At 48.6% G+C, this 22,718-nt stretch overlaps 1 protein-coding gene across 7 annotated transcripts in view; it reads right to left on the bottom strand.

Moving 5' to 3' along the window:
• GZF1 (GDNF inducible zinc finger protein 1) overlaps positions 1-22,092 on the bottom strand; it is a 28,832-nt gene extending 6,740 nt beyond the window's left edge. The window contains exons 1-9 of one of the 7 annotated variants that reach the window (XM_080586094.1): positions 20,960-22,092; positions 13,786-15,090; positions 11,351-12,265; positions 9,704-9,798; positions 9,040-9,207; positions 8,348-8,505; positions 3,835-5,201; positions 2,075-2,169; positions 1,026-1,193 (exon numbers count right to left, since the gene is read on the bottom strand). In XM_080586094.1, the coding sequence (XP_080442220.1) occupies positions 1,026-1,193; positions 2,075-2,169; positions 3,835-5,201; positions 8,348-8,505; positions 9,040-9,207; positions 9,704-9,798; positions 11,351-12,265; positions 13,786-15,089 (4,270 nt within the window). In that variant the 5' untranslated portion in view covers position 15,090; positions 20,960-22,092. The other 6 variants (XM_080586093.1, XM_080586092.1, XM_080586090.1 and 3 more) reach the window with 6 other exon arrangements.
• Between the last annotated feature and the right edge of the window lie 626 nt (positions 22,093-22,718).

Consider the following 22,718-nt stretch of genomic DNA (forward strand, 5'->3'; position numbering starts at 1 on the left):
CTGGCTAAAGGAAAAATGAGGATACCAAAAACATTTGAAACAGATGCAAGTGGTGTCACAGAAAAAAGAGATGCCATTGCAGAACACGATGATGTTCCTGTTAGCACTAATTATTTACTGGTAATGTCCCCTGCTCCCCCTACAGTAACGCCACACAATAAGGAAAGAGCAAGGCACAGCAGCCAAACGAGAATTTTGTTAGCATGGAGAATGCGGGCAAGGATGCTGCCTATAGGGTGCGGCTGGATAAGAAAGCACAGTACTTACTACACGATCAAAATAACACAAACAGTTGCAACCCGCGTTATTGCTCAGTGATGTGGAGTTGAGAGGGCAGACAAGAAAAGAGAAAAGCATTTCTGATTCCCCAGCAGACATGAAACTCAGAGCCAGTGTGAGGCAGAAAACAGAGTTCTGCCCTCTGAGAGGCAGGGTAACAGACTGTAAAACAGACAGAAACGCTAAGGCTGCAAAGAGTGACTGTTCACTCTTCCTTTCAGCACTGAAACAAAGCCTACACAGTTGAAAGTTAGTGGTGTGCTGATGATCGCTGCTTTCCACTCAAAAAAATAGAGCAGCAGGTAGGAACACAACAGAGACTGAAGAGAAAATCCAAGCAGGAAAGACCACAAACAAGATAAGTGGGCAAGCAGACAAGGAACGGATCAACCCTCTGCAACGCTTTGCTCAGAGCTAAAATGGGCATACTGCTTTGGTCACTAGTAACCCTTCAGTTCCTCCTAACAGAGCTGCACTATTAGCAATATCTGTGTAGGTCTTGGGAATGTTTTAGAGATTTGCTCTAAGAGCCAGGAAGAAGCACAGGGAGGTACTAGCAGAAGCAGAGCGAGTGAAAGAATATCCTGCATCAAGAATCAAACCTTCCCCTTACTTGAGTCCTTGCTGGGCAGGAATTCAAGCAGTGGGAAATCCTAATTGAGAAATCCCTTATCTGAGTTGCGCAGCTGGGAGAGTCTTTGCATCGTGGTGGTTTGTTTCAAACAAAAATAAAGAGAACCTCCTACCTGTGTGAACCTTTATATGCTGGTAAAGCGAGTTCCTCTGTGCAAATGTTCTGAAGCAGACTTCACATTTAAACGGTTTGGATCCCGTATGGATTCTGTTATGGTGCTTCAAGTACTCCTTGGAGGCAAAGCTCTTCCCACATGTTTCGCACATAAAAGGCCTTTCTCCTGCAGCAAGGGTGAGGAGGAGAGTTAAACCAAGGTAGCATTTGCAAATGGTACATTGCATGCAAAAACTGGAAACTCCTGGACACGAACCACGTGCCAACCTCACAAAGCATCTGCACGCACCGCGGTGACAACAGCGATCTTTGCACAAAGCTCAGAGCTTTCTTCCAAGAAGCCTGCACAAAGCAGGCCAAGTGCAAGAGGAACCACGCCTCTCTAGATGAAAGGCCCCCACCTGTAAGCAGCTATTCACTTCTGGAAAAGCATTCTTGTAAATACATTTCTTTGACATTTAGTGTTTTCTGCCAGCCACGTTCAGTTACGAGTTAACCAGCAGAAAGCAGACTGGTTTAAGAGGATTCAATTAGAGATGCACACATGCCACACACAGCTCACCGGCAGGACAAAGCATCAATTCCAAACACCAATTGAGGCTCCAAAGGCTACCCAAGAGAAGGACAGGTGCTTTTAACAAGATTGCTTTGCAGACCAGCACGTGCCAAGACAAGTTCGACATCCCTTGAGCAACTCTTCCAAGGCTTAGAGAGAAATCCTTTTTCTCTTAAGAATCCAACCAGACCTGTTACGGATGCTAGATCTTTGGATACTGATGAATACCCAAAGTGGTCCCAGTCCACACTTAGATGCCAGATCCCAGCTGGCTGGGAGCTTCCTTTCTCTTTAATAAGCTGCTTTTACTCTTTCCACTGTCTGCTCATCCACTTGTAAGAACATTTCTCAGAAAAACTGTGTCTAGGGATGAGGAAGTCTAGTTTTATATCAAAACCAAAAAGACATGTAGCTCTGGAATGAAAATAAGACCTCCTGGTTTCACAGCAGGCTGCCTCCAATGCACAGTACGCTGTCAAAGAAAGCCTTACCTGTGTGACATCGTTTGTGATATATTAGCATGTGATTCTGAGTGAACCTGGCACCACACTCATCACAGACAAAAGGTTTTTCACCAGTATGGATTCTGAAACGAGAAAGCAACGTTAGAAGACCAATGTCTATTTCTCTCCTTTGCAGTACAGCACAAGTTGTCTTTACTTTGTGAAGAATCGCTGCGTGCCTGCACAAGGCTTTACTGTCCTTTGGAAATACCTTTGGCCAGGCCCAGTTCTGTGCTTCCTGCAGGGCTGCTTTGATGGCATTGGGCTGCATGAGCAAGGCCCAGATCCAGATTTTTTTTTTTAAAGTAAAAACAAATTGTTAAGGTTAGAAATTGAGTAAGGTTTAGAAAAGCTTATATTCAAATTGAGAGACTGCAAGAAAAATGTCATCATCTTGTGACCTGAAGAGCAGATCTTGTGCTGCTGGCAGTACCGGTACACTATTCCACGCAGCACAGGACTGCTGCTCCCGCAGGGCCATCATTAGAAGATGAGTGTGTGGCCACAGCTTGAAGGAGCGGCACGTCACGTAGGGTGAGGAGTCGCACGGCGCCACTGCTGTGCAGGCAGCCTCCTTCCCGACACCCCCGCCTCGCAGCCTGACCCCCAGGAAGCTGGGTACAGGAGGAACAGCACACAGAACTGTCACCTATGCCAGTCTCCAGGTCCCTCTAGCTTAGATTTTCACCCCATAGTGAAAATCAAAGATCCTTTGAATAGTGCTGCAGGATCTCAGCCCTAGATGTAAAAATTTCTATGAGAAAATGAAAAACTCCCACTACAGATTGTCACAACACGCACATTAGGGCAGCCCGCAGTTTCCCGCGCTCAGCAGGCTTACTGAATGCTCGCGGTAGCGCTTGCTGGAGGAGGAGCTCAGCTGTGCCAACCACTTGTTTGCAAGCAGCACAAAGCCATGACCGGTGGTTAGAGGACACGCGATGAACATGAGATCCCACACAGCTGCGCCAGCAGCAACGCCACAGGGCAGCCCAGCACAAGGCTGCTCCCGAGGTGCTTCCTACCCCAGTGCTTGGGGATCTTGCTTCTACACCTCCCTCCTTCCACCCTCACTCCCTGGCTACATCTGTGTCGGTCTCAGATCACTGCTTTGGGACACTGCTAAAAGCAGGACACAGCCCTTAGAAACCCAGAAGTAACGCCTCGCTAAACAGCCTCTCCCAGGAACTCCCGAGACTGTGTGTTTGTGCTACACCTGACCCCACCGGTTCTGCTCTGGGTGCCTTCAGTGCTTCGCTTGCCTCCAGGCAGCGCCACACTGGCCTCTTCCCAGTCCAATTTCAGTTGCTTTCTAGGCTTAGCACCCAAATCTGGTGCTCTTCCTTTTAATACAGTATTTTTGTACTTACTGCATAACATTTTGCTACTGAATATAAAGAGGCATCAACATAGCTGAAATAATTATAGCCCTGATCACACAAATGATTCAGCACAGGGTTGCTTTTCTCATGGGAAGCGTCCCACTGATTCTAGATAGGTGCACTCCCACAAGAAAACTTAGCTGCGCAGCAGCAGGCCTCAGCCCGTGCACCTCTACTTGGCTGAAAGAGAATTACAGCAGCTCCCTTAACCTGAAAAGCAGGAGAAAAGCCATGAAAAAGGAAAAACTGAAGCTTTCCAGTCAGTCCCGTTTCACATTCCCACTTCACTGGAAGGTTCAAGGTGTGATCCAGGGGATTCTGCTTCTCCCCCCAGAATCTAGCAAGGCCAGGTAAGTCTGTTCATACCTCATGTGTGTTTTAAGTGCTGAAGGCTGAGAAAATTTAGCCTCACACTCTGTGCACCCATAAGGCTTGTCGCCTGTATGCGTCCTTTCATGGAGCCTCAAGGCAGTTTTGGAGCTCAACCCCTTTCCACACTGCTGGCACTGATGACGCTCCCCACCACCCTCATGAACCTGGAGAATGTGCCTCTTGACGTCCTTCTTCCTCTTGAACTTCTTACCGCAGAGCTCACAAGGGAAGTGGCGCTCGCTGCTGTGGACATGGCGCTGATGGCTTTTTAGGTTGCACCGGTTGGCAAAGGTCTGACTGCAGGTGTCACACCGATAAATAATTTCGGCTGCGATGCCATGGCTGTGTTTGATGTGCTTGAGGAAACTCTTCTCATACAGGAATTCCTTCTCACACGTGCTGCACTTGAAGTTACTGCCTCGTTTCTTTTTATCCTCTTCGGATTTGTTCAGGTTTTCCTCCGATTCGAAGTTGCCATCGCATTCTTCACTTTCAGGTTTGATGGCATTCTGCGCCTGCTCCTCCTCCCTCTCCCTGTCACACACCTCCGGGTCTTGTGGGTAGCTGTCCTCTTCTGCAGCACCCTCAGCGTTCTTCTGCTGCTCCCTCAGCCGCCTCGTGTACTTCTTCTTTGGGATTTCTACAAATACTTTCCTCCCAGCCAGCCTCCCACTCGCCCTCCTGATTTTGGCATAAGGAGGCTTCATCATTTCCTTCTTTTTGTCCATTTTCTCTTTTGATTTGGCAGCTGGCACCTCAGGGGGCACTCCGTTTCTGGGCTTGTCTGCTGGGGAATCCGGAGGATCCAGAGGATGGTCTGCCCAGTTAGCTTCTGCCACAGCAGCTGCTTTGGACTCATGCAAAATGCTCAGCTGGGCTGCACTCTCTTCCTCAGAGTTCTGTGATTCGGAGAAGTTTTGCAGCTCCAAAAGCACCGACTCAAGCATCTGCTTCTTCAGTTGAAAGCAGGTTTCTGATAGGTCCAAGCACTTCAGCTTTTCAGCTATCTCGAGCATCCGCTGCACTCTGTCCTCTTCCACCTCTACCTTAGCAGTATAGACAAACTCCAGAAACGAAGCAAAGTCAGCAACCTGGACCTCATTCAAGAAGACATTGGTTCTCGGGCCGTCCACGCTCTTCTCGTTAAGGAACACTTCCTTGAAGAACTTACTGGTTGCTGCCAGCACAGCCTTGTGAGCCACGAACTCTGCCCTGACGCCCTGGTACTCCACGCTGACCGTCACGTCACAGAGGTGGCCCAGGAGGCGCAGCTGATGCATCTCATTCAGCAGGTTGATGGGAGAAGACTTGGACTCAAGGAGAACCGCATTGCTTTCCATCTTGCTGCTCTCTGCAAAAGGCTGTTAACAACACTGCGTGTTAGCTATTTGCAGGAAGCTGATAAAACCCAGAGACTTGAGCAGCCACAAGTCCCGTCCAGACTTCTGAGTGCGCTTCACGACAGATTCAAGTACTTCAGGTGCTTGAGCGTAAACGACCAGGCTGTCAAAGGAGCACTGTCAGAAGTCTGGCTGGAAGCACTGACAGGTCTCCCAAAGTGCCCCCCTAAGCGGTAATATCTAAGAACGCTCTGCCAGTCACACACAGATTTCTTGGAAGTTAATTTCATTTTATATCTCAACCATAATTTTACCTGAAACACCAGAGAGTATTAGAAAGCATAACAGGGACAAAGCAAACAGAGAAAAATCAAAAGAAACGTTTTCATTTAGTTCTGCATGCCTCAGAAACTGTTGTCCCTCCTAATCAGGCAGTAGGAGAAAGGTGAGTCTAAGCGACCTGCAATCCTAATTAAATACTTCCTTAAACAGCCTTTTCCGATAAGACTTTTAAACAAGATTTGGATAAACTTCTGAAAGCCTGACTGACTGAGGCAAAGGAAACTGCATAAATATATTGTCAGATTGTAAGCCTAAAGAATCACAAACCTTCCCAAAGTGGTGTCTTTTGTAAAGCAATCCCTCACTCAGACTTACAGCCTCCACTTTTTGAATGCCCATTTGCAGTCCTACCAAGGCTTCACCACTTCCAAAACTGCTTGGTTCGTATCTTTTTCCAGCCAATGTTTTAAGTTGCTCCAAAGTTCTCAAGGGAACTGAAGTGTTTTTTTCTGTTTCAAAGAAACAAACAATGTTTCTGTGATCTTTGAAGATGGCCGCAGCAAAGCCTCGCCGGGCAACACACTGACTTTCGCTGTGTAACTACAGATGCCCATATTTTGCATCTGAAAAAATTCTTTCCACTTTCCAACAGTAAAGTTTCTTTTCCCTGTCCAATCTCAGGTACAGTAATTTGCAGCGTTTAATACGTGGGACACTAGAAATCTTGCTCAGAAGAACAGAACCAAGTTTTCAAGTGGAGCACAATTTATATTAACTGTAATGAAGCTATATTACATGATAAAGAGACAGGAGAACAGTATTTGGAGAAGAGCGAACACAACCCACCAATCCACCTCAGGTGCCCAAACCTCCATCCTAGATTCTATAGAAAAAGATCATCCCCAAATCAAAGCCTCCTTATTTCCTAACCTGTGAATCTTCAGCTCTGTAAATTTAATATTAAGTTTTGAAATAGTTACATTGACACTATTATAACAAATACCCAAAAAACTGTTACCGTATTAGGCTTACTACACCTCGACAGAAGACAAAGACGACAGAGAATGCACTCTTTTGCTCCACCAGCTCAGAGCATGGTGAACATCTCAGAACGTTGCCCACTTTTACAACCCAATGCTATGCTTCTGTTTTGACAGACTTTTTAAAATGAATGACATGATTTGCCTCCTGGCTGAAAGGATAACACATTAATAATCAGAAAAGAACGTTTTTAAACTTACTTTCCCCTCTCTGTACCTACCCAGGCCTTTCCTTCTCTTGGTTATGTGATACATTGGCACGCATTGAGTGCTTTACCTGAAATAACCGATGGTGGTGGAACTTAACGTTTTTTCCCTAACACGATTATTTTTTAACTACTTATCGTCCTGTTTTGCAGCTGCCTATCCACTTTCCATTTGTCATCACGTGTAGACTGCAGTGGTGCCCTGCAGGGAGGGAGAACCCAAGGCCCAAACTTCTCCCCCCGCGGTGAGCGAGCTCCTGACCGTGCTCGGGAGCCGTTTGTTCCAGCAGCCGGCTGCAGGTGCCCGCGGCGGCAGACACGCAACGCCGACGTTTGTTTATTAACGCCGCGCAGCGAGAGCTCCCTGCAGCACTTGCAGCACGGCGGAGGCCGCTCCTCGGTGCCAGCACCGCCCGGGCGCCGCTGGAGGAGGCGGCCGGGCCCAGCGCACCCCGGCCGCCCCTTCCCGGCTCTGCCCGGCGGGACGCACGCGGGGCGCCGAGCCGCGGCCCACCCCCCACCCCCCAGAGGGCCAGGCCGGTGCCGCGGCACGCAGCCGCAGGGCGGGACCCACCTCGGCGGCGGGGCGGCGCGGAGCCGTGCGGTGCCGGGCCGGTCCGGTCCGATCCGTTCTGTGCCGGGCCGGGCCGGGTCGCTCCTCAGGCGCGGGCGGCGGCCGGAAGCGCAGCGGCGGGAGCCCCGCCCCCTCCCGGCGGCGGCGGAAGCGGCGTCACAGGCGGCGCGCCGGGCGTCGCTAGGCGACGCGGGCGGCGCCGGCGCGCGCCGTCACTTGCGGGCGGGCTCGTGCAGCGGGCGGATGCGGGACCAGTTGTGCGCGCGGCGCGCGGGCGGCCCCGCCAGGAAGCTCCGCCACGGGGCCGCGCCGCCGTGCACCTGCGGGGGGAAGGCGGCCGGCGGCTCAGCGCGGGCAGCCCGGGCAGCCGGGCGGTGCTCGCGCGTCGAAAACACGCGGTGACCGAGCTCGCGAACCGCGCCTCCTCCTCCCACCAGGCCCCCGGCCCGGCCCCGCCCCGCCCCGGCCGGCTGGAGACGCGGCGGTGGCCCTGCAGCAGCAGGCGGCTTCGCAGTGGACAGCCCCCGACCCTGCGCATTCAGAAGGGGTTGTGCGGGCTCGGCAGTGGCACAGCAGCGGGGAGTGCGTTAAGCAGATAAGGGGGAAGGTCCCGCTGCCCCCAAACAAGGAGGATAGCTAAGAAAAACAGGACAAGCAGCGCGGGAGTAGTAAAAACAAAAATCACATCACGAGAGAAAAAGGAAAAAAAAAAAAAGGAAAAGGAGAAATTAATGGTTGGTCAAATAAAACTGTACAGAGGGTATAGAAGGGTGGTGAGTAGGTTGAGAACCTGTAGTACTCAGCCAAGGAGGAAACGGGGGAAGAATCAGGTGTCGGGTAATGGGGAATAATATAAGGTTATGATCTACTTTAGCTGTGCACTCCTGCTTGCAGGATGCCCACCATTGCAATCACGAATAAAATAGCTTCACAGAATACCGTCTGAAAAAATTATTGAGATGGTTCTCACGGGTTCCAGCCCCCAGCCCCAGGCCTCATTCCTCTACTTCTTTTTTCAATAAACACCAGCACAGCCCGACCGCACTCAGACAGGGCGCAGCATACCGCCACGTGTCTCCGCAGTGTGGACATGTCCGTGAAGGCTCTCTCACATGCCCGGCACTTGTACGGCTTCTCCCCGGTGTGGATGCGCTCGTGGCGCCGCAGGGCGCCCTGCTGGGTGAACGTTTTCCCGCACTGCTCACAGAAGTACGGACGGGTCTCTGAAGAACAAGGGAACTGGAATCAGAGACCTGGAAGGCTGGTTCTTTTGGTCTTGATTTCAGCACAAAAAAAGCATACCGAAGTCTGAAAAGATGAATGCTGGGATAAAGCTGTGTAGCTAGAGCCCCAGGCATGTTTCTCTTGGCTTCTAAGGCCACCTGATAAATGTTTCTAAGCCTTCCCTGGCTGCGATGCAAAGCCTAAGAACAGCTCTTGCAAGGGGAATGCAGCAACTACAGTCACTACAAAGTGAACTACAGTCACGTTCTCCAGCAGCACAAAGTTGTCTCTGTCTTCTGTGCAAGCACCATTCGATAGTCATATCGAATAGTAAAAAAAAAAGTGCGGCACCTTGCACTTTTTAACAAATCAGGATCGTGAGGAGTCCTGCTTCTCCTCACCACCTAACTCAAGGAGCTTATAAAAGTGTTTCTGGAATAAAAAGTGAATAAAAAGTCACCATCCCAACTGTAAAGTACTTCAGACTCAAAATTCTATGCCGTTCATTTTCCCAGCCCCGACAGTTTCATTACCTGCATGGACGTTGCTGTGCTGAGCTAGCGAGGCTCGCAAGCCGAACGTCTTCCCACAAACCTCACACTTGTATGGCTTCGCACCCATGTGGCATCGTTTATGGCATTTTAGGTATTCATTGGTGGCAAAGTGTTTTCCGCACATATCGCATTTAAAGAGGCGCTCTCCTGAGAAAAAGGGAAAAGGCACTCTGAATTCTCGCAGCAGTCTGCACCCGAAACTCCCTCCTGGCTCTGAGCTGTACAGGGTTCCCTTCTGCATGTTTAACTTCCTGATGCTTTTCACTCAATTCAAATATTTTTCTCCCCAGAATCACTTATTTCACAATTTTAAGCTTTTGTTTATTTGAGTTCCTTGTGGCTCTGTTTATCCTTTGATTCTGTCCTTGGCCCTCTGCGTAGGAAGTCCCTTGGGACCTCGCTCACTCACTCAACCCTTAATTACGCTTTCAGCGCACAAGACTCCAGCCCCACGCCACCACCCCCAATTCTCTACTTCAAAGTTAGTTTTCGTATGCCTTTCTACCCCTGTTAGTTCCTTCCCAGTACTTGAAGTTTCTTCTCTGAGTTAGTGAGCAAAAAATCGTGCACCTTCAAATCCCTACTCGTTCTTTTCTGGCAGCAGCAGGAGGCAATGGAAGGAACAGAAGTCTTTAATGCTTACCTGTATGTGTTCTTTTGTGGCCAGTCAGTTTCCCTTTATCGGCAAAGCAAGCCCCGCAGTCTTCACAGATGTATGGCTTTTCCCCTGTATGGGACCTAAATGAAGCAAAATACAAATGCCTGTTAATAAAATAGCTCCCCTAGGGTGTTTTTAAATACTTGCTGCTTGAAGTTACGTTCTACACGTTACAGGAAGCACACTTTATTGTGTCAGATGAAGGTAACTGGGAAAAAGCACGTTCTGCTCAGTCAGGAGAGAGAACGTTTACCAGCACTGGTGCTACGTAAAGCTTTCCTGTTTTAAGGATTTACCTTTTTCCTCACTCTAAGGCCCTCGAAAAATCCACCTTTCTCTCACAGGTTGCAGTTTGCAGCGTAAGCACTGGAAGGGAGACAACGGGGAAGATGACAGGCTGCTGCAGTGCTACCGTCTGAATGCATCCTGACCGTCCCCAGCACGCTGCCAGCAGCAGATCTCTCCAGACTCTGCGGGTGGCGTACTTGCCCTCCGTAATCCCTCACAGCCGCATGCCTCTGGCTTGCAGGCTTCAAAATGGAATACCCTGCCCAGTTTAAGTCAAAAGGCACAAAAGTCAAGCAAGCAGTTTTTCCAAGCACATGCTGGATGCCTGATTTTAAACCAGCTCATACCAAAGAAAGTCTGAGCCAGAGGTCCTGACTTTTGATCTTAACACTGCGCTGACCTTCCTTACTGCAACCCACGCAGTATGATTTGCAAAATCACGCCTGATTTTGAGTTGTTGGGCAGAATGCTGCAGATATGAGACAGGCAGTTACCCAACACAAAACCCGTGAGTCACTGTTTTGTTGCAGTTGGTCCCAATTTCAGGCTTCGTCTTACCCTGTGACAGCACAGCCCTGCTGCCTTTCAGCTGACACAGCCACGCAGTTTATTGCTCTGCAATCAGCACACTTCACAATTTTTAGATCACTGTAAGAATGCTTAGGAGACAGAAAAACATTACCATCCCCATCGCGTGGGCCCAGTCTGAAACGATGGGTTTTCTCTCACCCAGTTTAGCCCTCCCACAGTTCACCTCCCGTTACAAGCTACCCGCTAGGCTCTCTGGAGAAAGATGGGAAATTCCATGGGATGATTCATCCCCTCCTGGGAGAGGAAACATCTAACACAGATCCCACTAGAGAGCAATTCACCCGATCTAGTTACGCTGACTACAGAGGGAGCCCAGATGAGAAGTCCAGCTCTTGTATCACACAGAAGAAATGAAATCCCATACCAAAAGGCTTGCTCACTGACATGGAAAGAACAGGGCTCTCCACCCGGGCCTCCAAGTCCTTGGCTCATTTTCAGCTCACTTCTCATCAGTGAGGGCCATCATCTGATTTTGAAACCTGTTTCAAGTGACTGGCTTTTGCTTACAAGTTTGGATAGAGCATCTGTTTCCAAATCCCTGCCAAAATTGATGCAACGACCAGATGCAGACAAAGCCTTTACATAAAACAATTAATCACAGATATTACAGATCACATCCTATCCCAATACTCCTGTCGTAAGGACACGGAGGGAGAATGACTCAGAACTGGGAGACAGAGGAGGAAAAAGAAGTGCTGAAGCACACTGGGCATGCAGGGAGTGGTAATGGGAGAAGCAGGACTGAAGGCTGACCTGGTATGGATCTTAAGTTGTGATGGCTGAGCAAACTTTGAATGACAAATGCCACATTCGTACGGCTTTTCTCCTGTGTGCGTCCGCATATGAAACACCAGCGCTGTTCGGGAGCTGAGGATCTTCCCACAGACGGAGCAGAGAGGGCGTTTGACTCTGCCTTCATGCTTCCGCATATAATGCGTCCTCACATCTCTCTTTCTTTTAAAAGTGGCATTGCAAAGGGTGCAGGCAAACTGCCTTTCTTCACTGTGGACACAAGCTCGATGCTCCTTCCAGCTGTTGTAGCTAGCAAACGACTTGCTGCAGACATCACACTGATAGACTTTGCCAGGCAAGCACTGATGGACATCTCTGCAGTGATCCACATATTTTTTCCGGGAAACGAACTGCTCATTACACTTATCACATATTATTACATAGGCAGATTTCTTATTCACCCCACTTTTATTTACCTTCTTCATTTTAAAGTCTTTGTCTGATTCACGTTCTTCAGCATCCTTCTCATTAGAGCGTTCTTCATCCTCATCGCCCTCAGCACAGGCATCCTCATTATCATCTTCAACTTCTGAATACCCTGCTTCATAATCTGCCTCCTCCTCTCCCTTCACGCTCATTTCACCTTCAACTTCATTCCCTTCTTCACTCGTTTTTTCCCTTCTTGCTTCAGTTTCCTTATACTTCTGCTTCTGTTCTTGCTCACTGATACTGTCTGCCTTGGGAGCAGATTCCTCCTCATGGCTTGCAGCCTCTTTGAGCACGGCACACTTCTGTAGTTCAGCCTCTGAGGCCCCATCCCATGTCTCCCTCTCAGGGTCTTTGCCGCCGTCACCTGCACTTGGTCCGCGTGCAGGCGGAACTACCATCCAGTAGACCGGCAAAAGTTTCCTCTCTTGCCCAGATTCATGGATTTTTCTGTTGAAACAAACAAACAGAGCACAACTTTAATAGGTTTAATAGTTTCAATTCAGGCATGTTTGTCTTGGAGGAGGGGTTGTTTCCTTTTAATCGCTCCTCACATCATTCAGAGAATTAACAGCACAGTGGGAGAGCCAAATGGAAATTTTGCAAGGAGTTGGACCTTGCAATTAAACAAAACTGAAATGCCTCAGAGTTCATCAAGGTTGGAGTCTCTCAAGTATACTTAGTTGTCATCTGAACTGCAACCTAGGATGGACCGTAAGTTTTCCTCCAAGACCATGGTGGGCAGTATAAGACATTAATGACTTAAAACAAGGGAAATCTAGATTAACCACCCACATGAAAAACCAGAACAGAGCCCCTCATAAGCCACCAGTCGAGGCAGTTAACTCTACTCACCACTAGTCAGGACGTGGACCGTGAACTGCCACGGTTCTCAAAGCAGGTCAGACATGAGTCTGCCAGAAATCACGTCAGGACAGCGGACAGAGCCTTACAGTACACGGATGTGCTGGAGAGCCTCTTACGCCCCCTACAAATTTAGTCTCCAAACATGGAATAAACAAGTGCTTTTTAAAAAAAAATCAAATACAGTTTGAGGTCCTCTTGGTGGACCTTTGATTATTAAAATCAATAAATAACAAGACCAGATACTAGCAGCTCTCTTGCCCTGGAGAAGAGCAGTCCCTATGGCTCGTTTACCTGAAACTGGGATTTGGCATGAGTTAGAGAGCAGAAAGCATGCCCTCAACTGAAGGCCGAGCCTACACTAGAACGGCTAACAGGTAAAGGTTTAAAATCATTTGTCTCAGGGACTATGGCACACAACCTGTGTTACCTTCAGCACTACAGATAATCCAAACTGTAAAGCACAGTCTCATCTTGGATTTACTCTGGAAAGCACAGAGCAGAAGTGCAGAAGAACAATATGGAACAACTTCTAACACTTTATGACTCTAGGAGTTAACCTGGTCTTGTAACTCCTTTTATCCCCACTTTCTTTATTTCACCGGATTTTTGATTGATCCGATGGTATTTTCAAATAATTTAGCTCCCTTAATCTTTATTTTGGAATTCATCCTGGAGTGAATTAGTAGTATTACCATTTATTAGATATATTATTAAGAAGCAAGAAAGCACTGGCATTAGAGAAAGAGGAAAGACATTTTTTGTGCATTTTAAACAGGTGCTGGTCCTTTCCAGGCTCGTATTTAAAAACCGAACTCTGAGGCTTCCAAAATCACTTAGGAGATCCAGTTGCACAAGATCTCTTTGATTCAACAGGAAACGCTTGCCTGAACTCCCAGTTCGGAAACCTCAATACAGTAACCCAGACTGAGAGCCCGGTGAAGTAACCCCCCAAAAAATCTATGCCGATTTCAACAGCCTTCCGATCAGCTCCAAGGAATTCTGGAAGTGAAGCATTCAGGAATGCTTTTATCCTGCTGCCCAGAAACAGCATGCATTTTCCTGTGCACACACAGACACACACACACGCACCCAGAATGCTGTACCTGACGTGGGTGTTGTAAGCAGACCTCTGAGCAAAGCTGGCAGGGCAGCGCTCACATTTGTACGGTTTCTCCCCTGTGTGCGTTCGTATGTGGACCGTCAGGCCACACTTGGAGCTGATGACCTTGTCACAGTACGGGCACGCCTGCGGGTCCCGCTTCTTCTCGTGTACCCTCCGCACATGGTCGTTTATGTCCTTCTGGCGCTTAAACCTCTTGTCACATAAGAGGCAGGAAAAGCCCCGCTCCTCACTGTGAGCGGTGAGGTGATGCTGCCTGAGGTTTTGGTGGCTGGAGAAGAGCTGCTGGCACACGCTGCAGCTGTACTTGACAGCCAGATGCACATCGTGCTTGAGCTCCATGTGTGACTGGTACTGCTCGGTAACGCGGAATGATGCGTTGCACTTCTCGCATGCCGTCTGCGGCAAGACTTTGGCCACACGCCGCGGTGATTTCCTACGTTCTGTTTTACTGCTAAGTTTGGAAGTTAAACCGTTTTCATCTTCCCACTGCTCAGGCAGCGTACTGCTAATCACTACGCAGGCTTCCTTTGACTCAGTCTGAGTTACAGGAGAATGACTATCGTGCTCCGAAATAATGACACCCGTGCCGAGGCTGCTGCCGGTGTCTGTCTTGTTACATTTTGGTGGCTTTGCTGTCCTGGATTTTGGTTCTGGAAAGGCAGTGCCCTGCTGCTCCAGACTTGTTGGTTGGCCTTCAACGAGCTCATAACCAGCCAGCAGCTTTTTATGTTTTGGCCTGTCCCAAAGTTTCCCCTGCATGGGTACTGCCATCACTTGGGAAGAGCTGCTCCCTCTGCGGTCCTCTTCTTGCTGGATGCGAGGCCACTGTGCTCCGCCATTTTCGCATGGCTGACCTTTCAGATGGAGGCTCAAATCTAAGCCCTTCTTGCCCTCTGCTCTCACTTCTTCACAAACGTCAAGCAAATCCTTGCACTCAAGTCTTTCGGCTATTTCCTTCATTCGCTGCAGTTTTTCTACTTCAATCTCTACTTCTGCGGTGTATACGAACTCCAGAAAAGAGGTGAACTCTTCCATGCAAATGTCTTGTATAGTCACCGTGCAATTCTTGGTGTCCAGCATCTCATCATGCAGGAAAAGTCCTTTGAAATAATTGCTGGAAGCTGCCAAGACAGCTTTGTGAACCAGAAACTCCTCCTGAGTTCCTAGATACCGCGTGTGAACTGTCACATCGCAGAGATGACCCAACTGGTACAGGGAATGCAGGGCCCTCAGGAGGTTAGGAGCAGCAACCTTGGATTTCATCAGAATTTTCTTCTTCTCCATCCTGCCAGAAAAACAGATAAATGTTTGAATGCTTGCTCTCCCTCTTCCATGAGTTTTCTTTTCACTCCTATAAAACAGTCGCTTATATAAAAAGCTCAGTGTGGAGCTGTGTCCCGATTCCCCATTTAAAAGACGTAGCGAAGACCTCAAGATTACTTCTGTCAACGTAAACGTCATCAGCAAACACGCTTTTAAAATGCAGATGATTTACAGGGACAAGTTACATATCTAGAAACAATATATAAAAATATTTTTGGACAAGGCAGTAGTATTTTATTTGAAAAATATTTCAAAACTGCTTGCTCCTTCTCAGTCACCAAACAGAGGGGTCAGAAGTTTTTTTTTCACATTTTGACAATTTGACAAAGAACAATTTGCACTTTCCCAGCAGCTCAGGGACAGAGGCTGCATGTCCTTACAAAAAAGCACGTCTGAGAGCTCTGTGGCTCTCTCATCTCAACCCCCATGCATGTGACACCGATAACTCTGGAGCAATAAATCTCACAATGGACGATGCCAGCACCCCTTACTGTGGTCTTTAGATGCTCCCATAATGCAAGCTGTTCCGATCTGATACTGTAAGCTGATCTTCCTGACGCAGCAGTTTCTGAATGCCTGTTATTTAGCACATGTTTGCAACAGATCTGTAACCCAGGGAGGAATACTAGGCCAAAATAAATAGACCAAGTAGCCTGCTATTGCTTAAAGGCTCTGCTCAGGCTTGGCTCGCTGTGCTTGCTTTCACTTCTCATCTGAATTATGTTTGACATTATATTAAATACATTCCTGGCAGATATAAAGCGTCTGATTAAGAAGACAAATGCATCTTCAATATACAGCACCAGGAAGTTGAACACAATATGTAGCCTAGAGTGAATAGGTTTGAATAGCAGGCTTAAGAGATAGCCTTGAGAAACTCTTCCTATTACAAGCTGCTGCAGCAAGCACCACAGAGGATAATCATCTTCTAATCTGCCAGGAGTAAGTAATTCATAGCTTGTGACATCCCAAATAACGCTTTAAGAACTGCATTTAAAGGTTTAAACTGGTTTTCTAAAGACCCCTCTAAGTGTCACAGGAACGTGTACTGCCACGTTCATGGGGAAACGGGCGTGATTTCTACTCAACCTTAAGTGCCTGCACACCTGAGTTATGCAAAACCTCAATATTTGTACTCAGCTCGGGTTTGATCCTGAGTGCTCTCCTCCGTGAGCTCCCGTGAAAAGTCTCACCCAAAGCAGGGGTCTGCTTGGGATGCCAACCTTCTCATCTCGCTAGCACGCAACCTTCTGTCTCCCCTGTTCCTCAAAGGTGTTTACTCAGAAAAAAGAAAACAAAAATGTTATTAAAGGAAAAAGACCTCGGGTAAGTAGCTAAAAGGAAGAGTGAAGACAAATAAAGCAGGTGCTGAAATAGACCACAGGAGCTGGAAACGGGGGGATGTGCAAAACAACACTGACTGCATTCTATCAGAAAGGGACTGCTCAGATCCAGATCCCTGCAAGTGTCCAATAATTAACACAGTCTCTGCCTTAGGAATTCTGGACAGCAAAGAATCTTGTCAATAAATGCACAGCGCTGTTGTTTTGCACCTCATTTTGGCTGAGATTTTTGCAACCTGCCGCAAACCCTACCTACTACTTTGCATCTACCCTGTAGAAACAGCAGGGGCCAGCAGATCCCAGCCTCTAGGTGACCACCCAGTCCCAGAAGACCAAGCAGGCACCTTCAAAACCCTGCCAACTCTTCCCTACCTGCATTCACCAGCTCTGCACTGGCATTGTGTGTATCAGCGGCTCCCATGGCACACTTGCAGGCTGCGGGAACAAATGCAGACCAGAGGCTAATACCTATACCCAGCCCACAAATTCACAAAAGCTGCCACTCCATCTGTGCCCTGGCTTGCCCTTCTTAATGTTTTCCAACGTGATATCCTTCCTCCTGCCTGAGAGCTGACCCCAGGGCTGAGCAGCTCACTGATCAGTAGCGCTTAAGGAAATCAATGAGCATTTTCTCCTCCTCCTTTTTAAGATCCCTGTCTGCGATAAATTCTCAGTACACACTCATGTGAACTCAGCTAACACTGATATCTGACACTGAGCCAAGCAGAGGTATGTTCCAGCACGATCTCTTTAGCTCAGCTGGTTCTAGATTAAATCAACGCAGAAATGGTCTACTGAAATAGCTTTCTAATGAAAACCACCACAAACTGAGGCCGCACCTCGAGTACTGTGTTTCAGTTTTGGGCCCCTCGCTACAAGAAGGACATGGAGGTGCTCGAGAGAGTCCAGAGAAGGGCAACGAAGCTGGTGAGGGGTCTGGAGAACAAGTCTTACGAGGAGCCGCTGAGGGAGCTGGGGTTGTTCAGCCTGGAGAAGACGAGGCTCAGGGGCGACCTTACCGCTCTCTACAGGTACCTTAAAGGAGGCTGTAGAGAGGTGGGGGTTGGTCTGTTCTCCCACGTGCCTGGTGACAGGACGAGGAGGGAATGGGCTAAAGTTGCGCCAGGGGAGGTTTAGGTTGGATGTTAGGAAGAACTTCTTTGCTGAAAGGGTTGTTAGGCATTGGAATGGGCTGCCCAGGGAGGTGGTTGAGTCGCCATCCCTGGAGGTCTTTACAAGATGTTTAGATGTAGCCCTTAGTGATATGGTTTAGTGTAGGACTTGTTAGTGTTAGGGCTGAGGTTGGACTAGGTGATCTTGGAGGTCTCTTCCAACCTAGACGATTCTGTGAATTCTCGCCAGTTTTTTTCTCCAGAAAAAGATGTGACTACTTGCTGTTGCTGCTTGGAGAGAACATTTAACTTGACTTTTCTGAAGTACTGCTGACTAGCTGGTTTTCCTGTTTTCATTTCATGAGGTTAAGATTGGCACACAAGGTTCCAGTGATATCAGAACAGCATCTAAGGGTTAGGTTTTTTTGTTTGTTTGTTCTTCCTGAAAAGTTCAGTCAATAGAAGGTTTCTAAGTATTTTGCTTTCCTTTGAGGCGTATGGGAGCAGCTGCTTCTCCAGTGGATTAGGAAAGCAGTTTCCTCCTTACTTTTTACACTTCATTAAAACTTAATGACAAGAGAAGATTTTTGAGCAATTCCAACCCCCCCCCCAAAAAAAAAAAAAAGGAAAAAAAAGAAAAACCAAGGATAACAGATGTAGTAAATCATTTCCTTATTGAATCAAAGAGAAGCACATTTTACTGTAAGGACTACAAGTTAACATCGGCTTGAAATTACAACCAGTAATTGAACAGAAGAAATGACGCCAGCACCATTATTAGTATCAGGCTTAACTCGGTCGCTCCATTTACGTGAACAAGACACCCTGGTCTTCACAATCCTGTCTCTCGACTGCATCTATCAAGCGAGCATTCCCGGAGCTTCACCCTGTCTCCTGCTTGAGTCGGCCCAAAACTCGAAACAACCAGCACTTCTCTTTCCTGCTGGACTTGAATCGCACCACCCTAGCCCCACGGCGCGGCAGAACAAGACCCCAAGTGGCGACGCGGGATCATCAGCAGGGCAGAAGAAGCCCAGCGCAGCACGAGGAGCGCTCTCTGTCACTCCACAGCTGCCTCCTGTTTTCTCACACTCTGCAAGACCCTCTCCGAGCTCTACTTGAGGGGCACAGGGCTCACACCTCACCGTCAGAGGCACACCGACCACCGCAGGTCGTTGTGAACCCGTCATGACTGACGGAATCAGAAGCAGAAAAGAGCTGGCAAGAGGCTAACAGCCCTAATAAATACCATTCTGCTGTACCCTGAAGCTACTTTTGCAATAAGGCAGCAAGCTGCTGGCCTGAGACACTGACTTCAGGGGGAAGATTTAAATGGGAACAACATTTTTTTCCACAGATTGCAATTTAAGTGTTTGTTTTCAACTTTTCAAATGAACTTCTTTCAACTTTTTGCCTGATAATAAAAGAAGAAACGCTTTAAAGAGTTTGTAAGTATGCAACATTTCCAGAAAACATAATTAGCCTGAAAGAACCACTGCAAAAGCCATGTCTCTCCAATTCCAGTATTCTATTCAAAACCACTGGAATAAGTCCTAATAGCAGCTTCCAATCCCAAGAAAGGATTTACATTTGTTCTGTGCCACATCACTTTTGTATAACACAATGACACACTCAATAGCTCTGCTCTAATTAGAGATAATTAAAGTAAATGAAACAGGAAACCTGTGTTTGTAAGAGGGACCGTAAGTATTTCTAAAACAGTGCTGTTTCTTGACTTTCACAGTTCACGCTTAAGTAGAAACTTCTACGGCCCAGAGCCTTAAATGCTGTGACATGGCACAGCCCTTCTGAAAGGAAGACAGCGAACGTACGCCCATGTATCTGGGGGAAAACAACAACAACGTGATAGGTCACAGAACAGAATTTTTGATAAGCATCCAATTCAATTTATTTCATATAAATATGCTCTGCTTTTTGCAAAGTACACATTATCTTTGGTTGCTCAATTCTCCCTGAGCCTTTTCAATTAAATCTTAAGGTTCCCTTCAGAGAAGTGCTGAGAACTTCTTCCCTAGCTGATCTTCCCAGGAAGGGTTCCTCTAAGCCCTTGACAGCCATGCACACACACAATGAAGGGCCCTGGCAGCCACGGCAATAGGAAGCCCTGAACTAAATCAGTGGTGTGAGAAGAAAACGAGTCCTGGCACGCTCTCGTCTGATCACCTTGATCCCCTGCAGAAACTGCCCAAAGACCTCTTTGAAATACTGGCATGGCGTAAGAGAGCGTAATTGCTCTTTTAGATGACTGGGTTGAAACTTTGCAAAGTATGATAAACATGGGTAGATGATGGCAGCAGTGTAACTCTCCAGATCCTGGCCAATAACATGAATCACCGTGGAGATCAGATTAAGCACTCAGGGCCATAGTACAACAGGCAGTACTCAGTAGCACACAAATGGCAGTAAGTCACTGCTGCAGACCCCTACCACCTTGTTTCAGTTCTCAAACAAGCCAAAGACTACCTGTGATGCCTCTTCTCATTTTCGCCTTTTTTCTCCCCTGTAAAATCAGACAGTATTTGCCTGTATTGAAGCGGGACTGTGAAGATAAAATACTTTCATGACAGTGGGATAATTAACTGCTAGAGGTGAAAAGGAGTATTAAAAGGGCGTAAGTAACAGCTGGAGTCACTCACCTGCACTAATCATCTGGAAAATGTCGTTTACTGACACGGGTTCCTGCACAAGGCAGACGTGTTTAGTTAGGTCCGTCCGAAGGCCCAGGAGCAGGGCACTGAGCCACAGCTCTGCTGCCTCAGCCCCGGCCCGGCGGTGCTCTGTGGGACACCCTGGGCAGCCCGGCCCAGCGCCCAGCTCGTCCTGCTGGGCATGGAGCTGGGGCTACGCTCCCTGAGAGGGCTCCCTCACAGAATCCTGATTCTTCTTAAAACGTGTGAAACTTCTCACCCTGCCTCGCGGGCAGCGAAGGCACCGAGACACGGCCAGCAACGCCCGAGGTTCCCTCACAGCGCTCCTCACGCCAGGGAGCCGAGGCCGGCCCGGCTCCGCCGGCCGCACCTGAGGGCAGGGCCCACCGCCATGACGCCTCACGAGGCAACGAAGCCCAGCCCGCGCCTCAGGGGCGGTGGCTCCCGGGGCCCTGGGACACCCTCACGGCGGGCCCCGGGGGGGGGTCCCCGCGCCCCCGCCGCCCCCCCAGGCCCCGGCGGGGCTCCCCGCCGCCCTTACCCTGCCGCCGAGGTCCCGCTCCTCGGCCTCCCGCCTGGGTCGCGGCAGCCGCGCTCTAGCCGGCCGCGCACCGCCCCCGGGAGGAACCACCTTCCCCCCCCGCCGCCTCGGAGTGATGGTACGGCCCGCTGCCCGAAAGCAACATGGCCGCCCTCGGCTTCGTCACCTCGGCCTGCTGGTCTTGCCGCCATGTTGAGTGAGGGGAGCAGCATGTCAGGAGCCGGCAGCCATCTTGGGCGCGGGTCCTTTGCCCTCTCCCAGTCGTTTTTACGGCGCTCTTTCGTGTCTGGGAGGAAGAGTCGTGCTGAGCAAGGAGGGGGTGTCTTCAGCCAGTAGCTGAATAACAAACAAGCAAAAACACAACCCAAACCAACCAACCAGCAACACAAACCACCTGCTGGGCAGGGACCAGGGACAACATGCCCCAAGCTCACCTGCCCGCTGAGACCTGCCCTCCTGCAGGCCCAGGGCACATCCCACCCTCAGAAGTGCGTGCCTGGAGCAGCACCCCAGTGGCACTAATTTGAGAGGGGCTTTATTGGTTTTTAGCCAGGGTAATCAGGGAGGCCTCTCACAGCTCAGTTCAACACTGTTACACGCTCTGTCTGCTTCCCGAGCATGATGCACCGAATTCCTCAGAATGGCAGGTGGGGGTCAGTTTTAGCCATTCCTTAGACTGCTTCTGCTGTTAAAATATTTCTGCACAAGAAAGTGCCGAATCTCACCCCACAAACAGCCCCACAATCAGGGCTATCAGAGTAAGAGGCAACCCCTGCTTGTACATATTTGTACAGACCAGCCTACAGATTTATTTTGCAGAGAGTACCCCAGGCAAAAGTGGGATTTTGAGGACCAGAGCTTACTTATTTCTGGGCTGTTTGTTTCAGGAAACCACCAATGTCTCCTTTACTGCTGTGCTAGTTTTCCTCATATGAGAGAGATTCACAGGTGGGCCTGGTACCATCCTGCTCAGGGAAGACAAGAGATGGGAGATTTCTCTTGCTAGGGGTAGACAACAGGGAAATGAGGAAATACATGGCTTTAAAATGTTTTCTGACACTCAAAAAGAAAATCTCAAATCTCGGGGCAGCGTGTTCGTGCAAGTTGTGTGAAAGCATTTTGTTCCCGTGAGAAAGCAAGCCAGCTTTGTTGAAATCTTCCAGAAGATCAGGTTTCAGGGCCCCAGTTCTGAAAATGGTTTCAAGCTGGCTGCCAGGACTTCATTCACTTGCATTTGGTACTTTACTGTCTCTCTACATTGCCAGGCTGGACAACAGTGAAACGAACAGTTTCTGTGGGGACTTTGTTTTTCCAGTGATTCATATATATCTTCACTAGCAAGGGCTGGTTGAAAAAAATACATGAATTTACATAGCTTTTGTTCAATTCTTTCCACAACACTGAAAAAAAATACAATTGAATCAAAAACAATTTGTTTTCACATTTTCAGAATGAACTGTTTCACTGTTCTTGCCCAAACACATCCCAAAGACTGCATCTGCCATCAAAGGCTATTAGTGCTAAAACCATTAAACAGAGAAACCACCAGAAACTGAAAACCAGCACCTCAGCAAATGTTTTTTGTGACTGGATTTGAAATAGCCCATGACCTTGCAAAGGGCACTGACCTGTCTGGAGCTGTCTGGCCACTGACAGGCAGGTTGTCCTGCCTGGAGGCCCTGTCAATGCATCTCTTGCTGCATTGCAGAAGACACAGCCCTGTCATGAGTTACCTCCGGAGGAGGCCAGGAAAAGGTGTCTTTGTCAAGGGGCTCTGGGCCCTAAGGGTCTCTGTTTTCACCCAGAAACTCAAGTAGGATCTGGTTAAAGTGCTCACATTGCCAACGGTTCCTCATGTTGTTCCTCAGAATCAGTAAATGCCTTCACTCATCTTACAGCCCAGCTTGCTTTGCCAGTGAGATCCA

Source organism: Anser brachyrhynchus (assembly GCF_964034855.1).
Source record: "Anser brachyrhynchus genome assembly, chromosome: 3".
Classification (NCBI taxonomy): Eukaryota; Metazoa; Chordata; class Aves; order Anseriformes; family Anatidae; genus Anser; species Anser brachyrhynchus.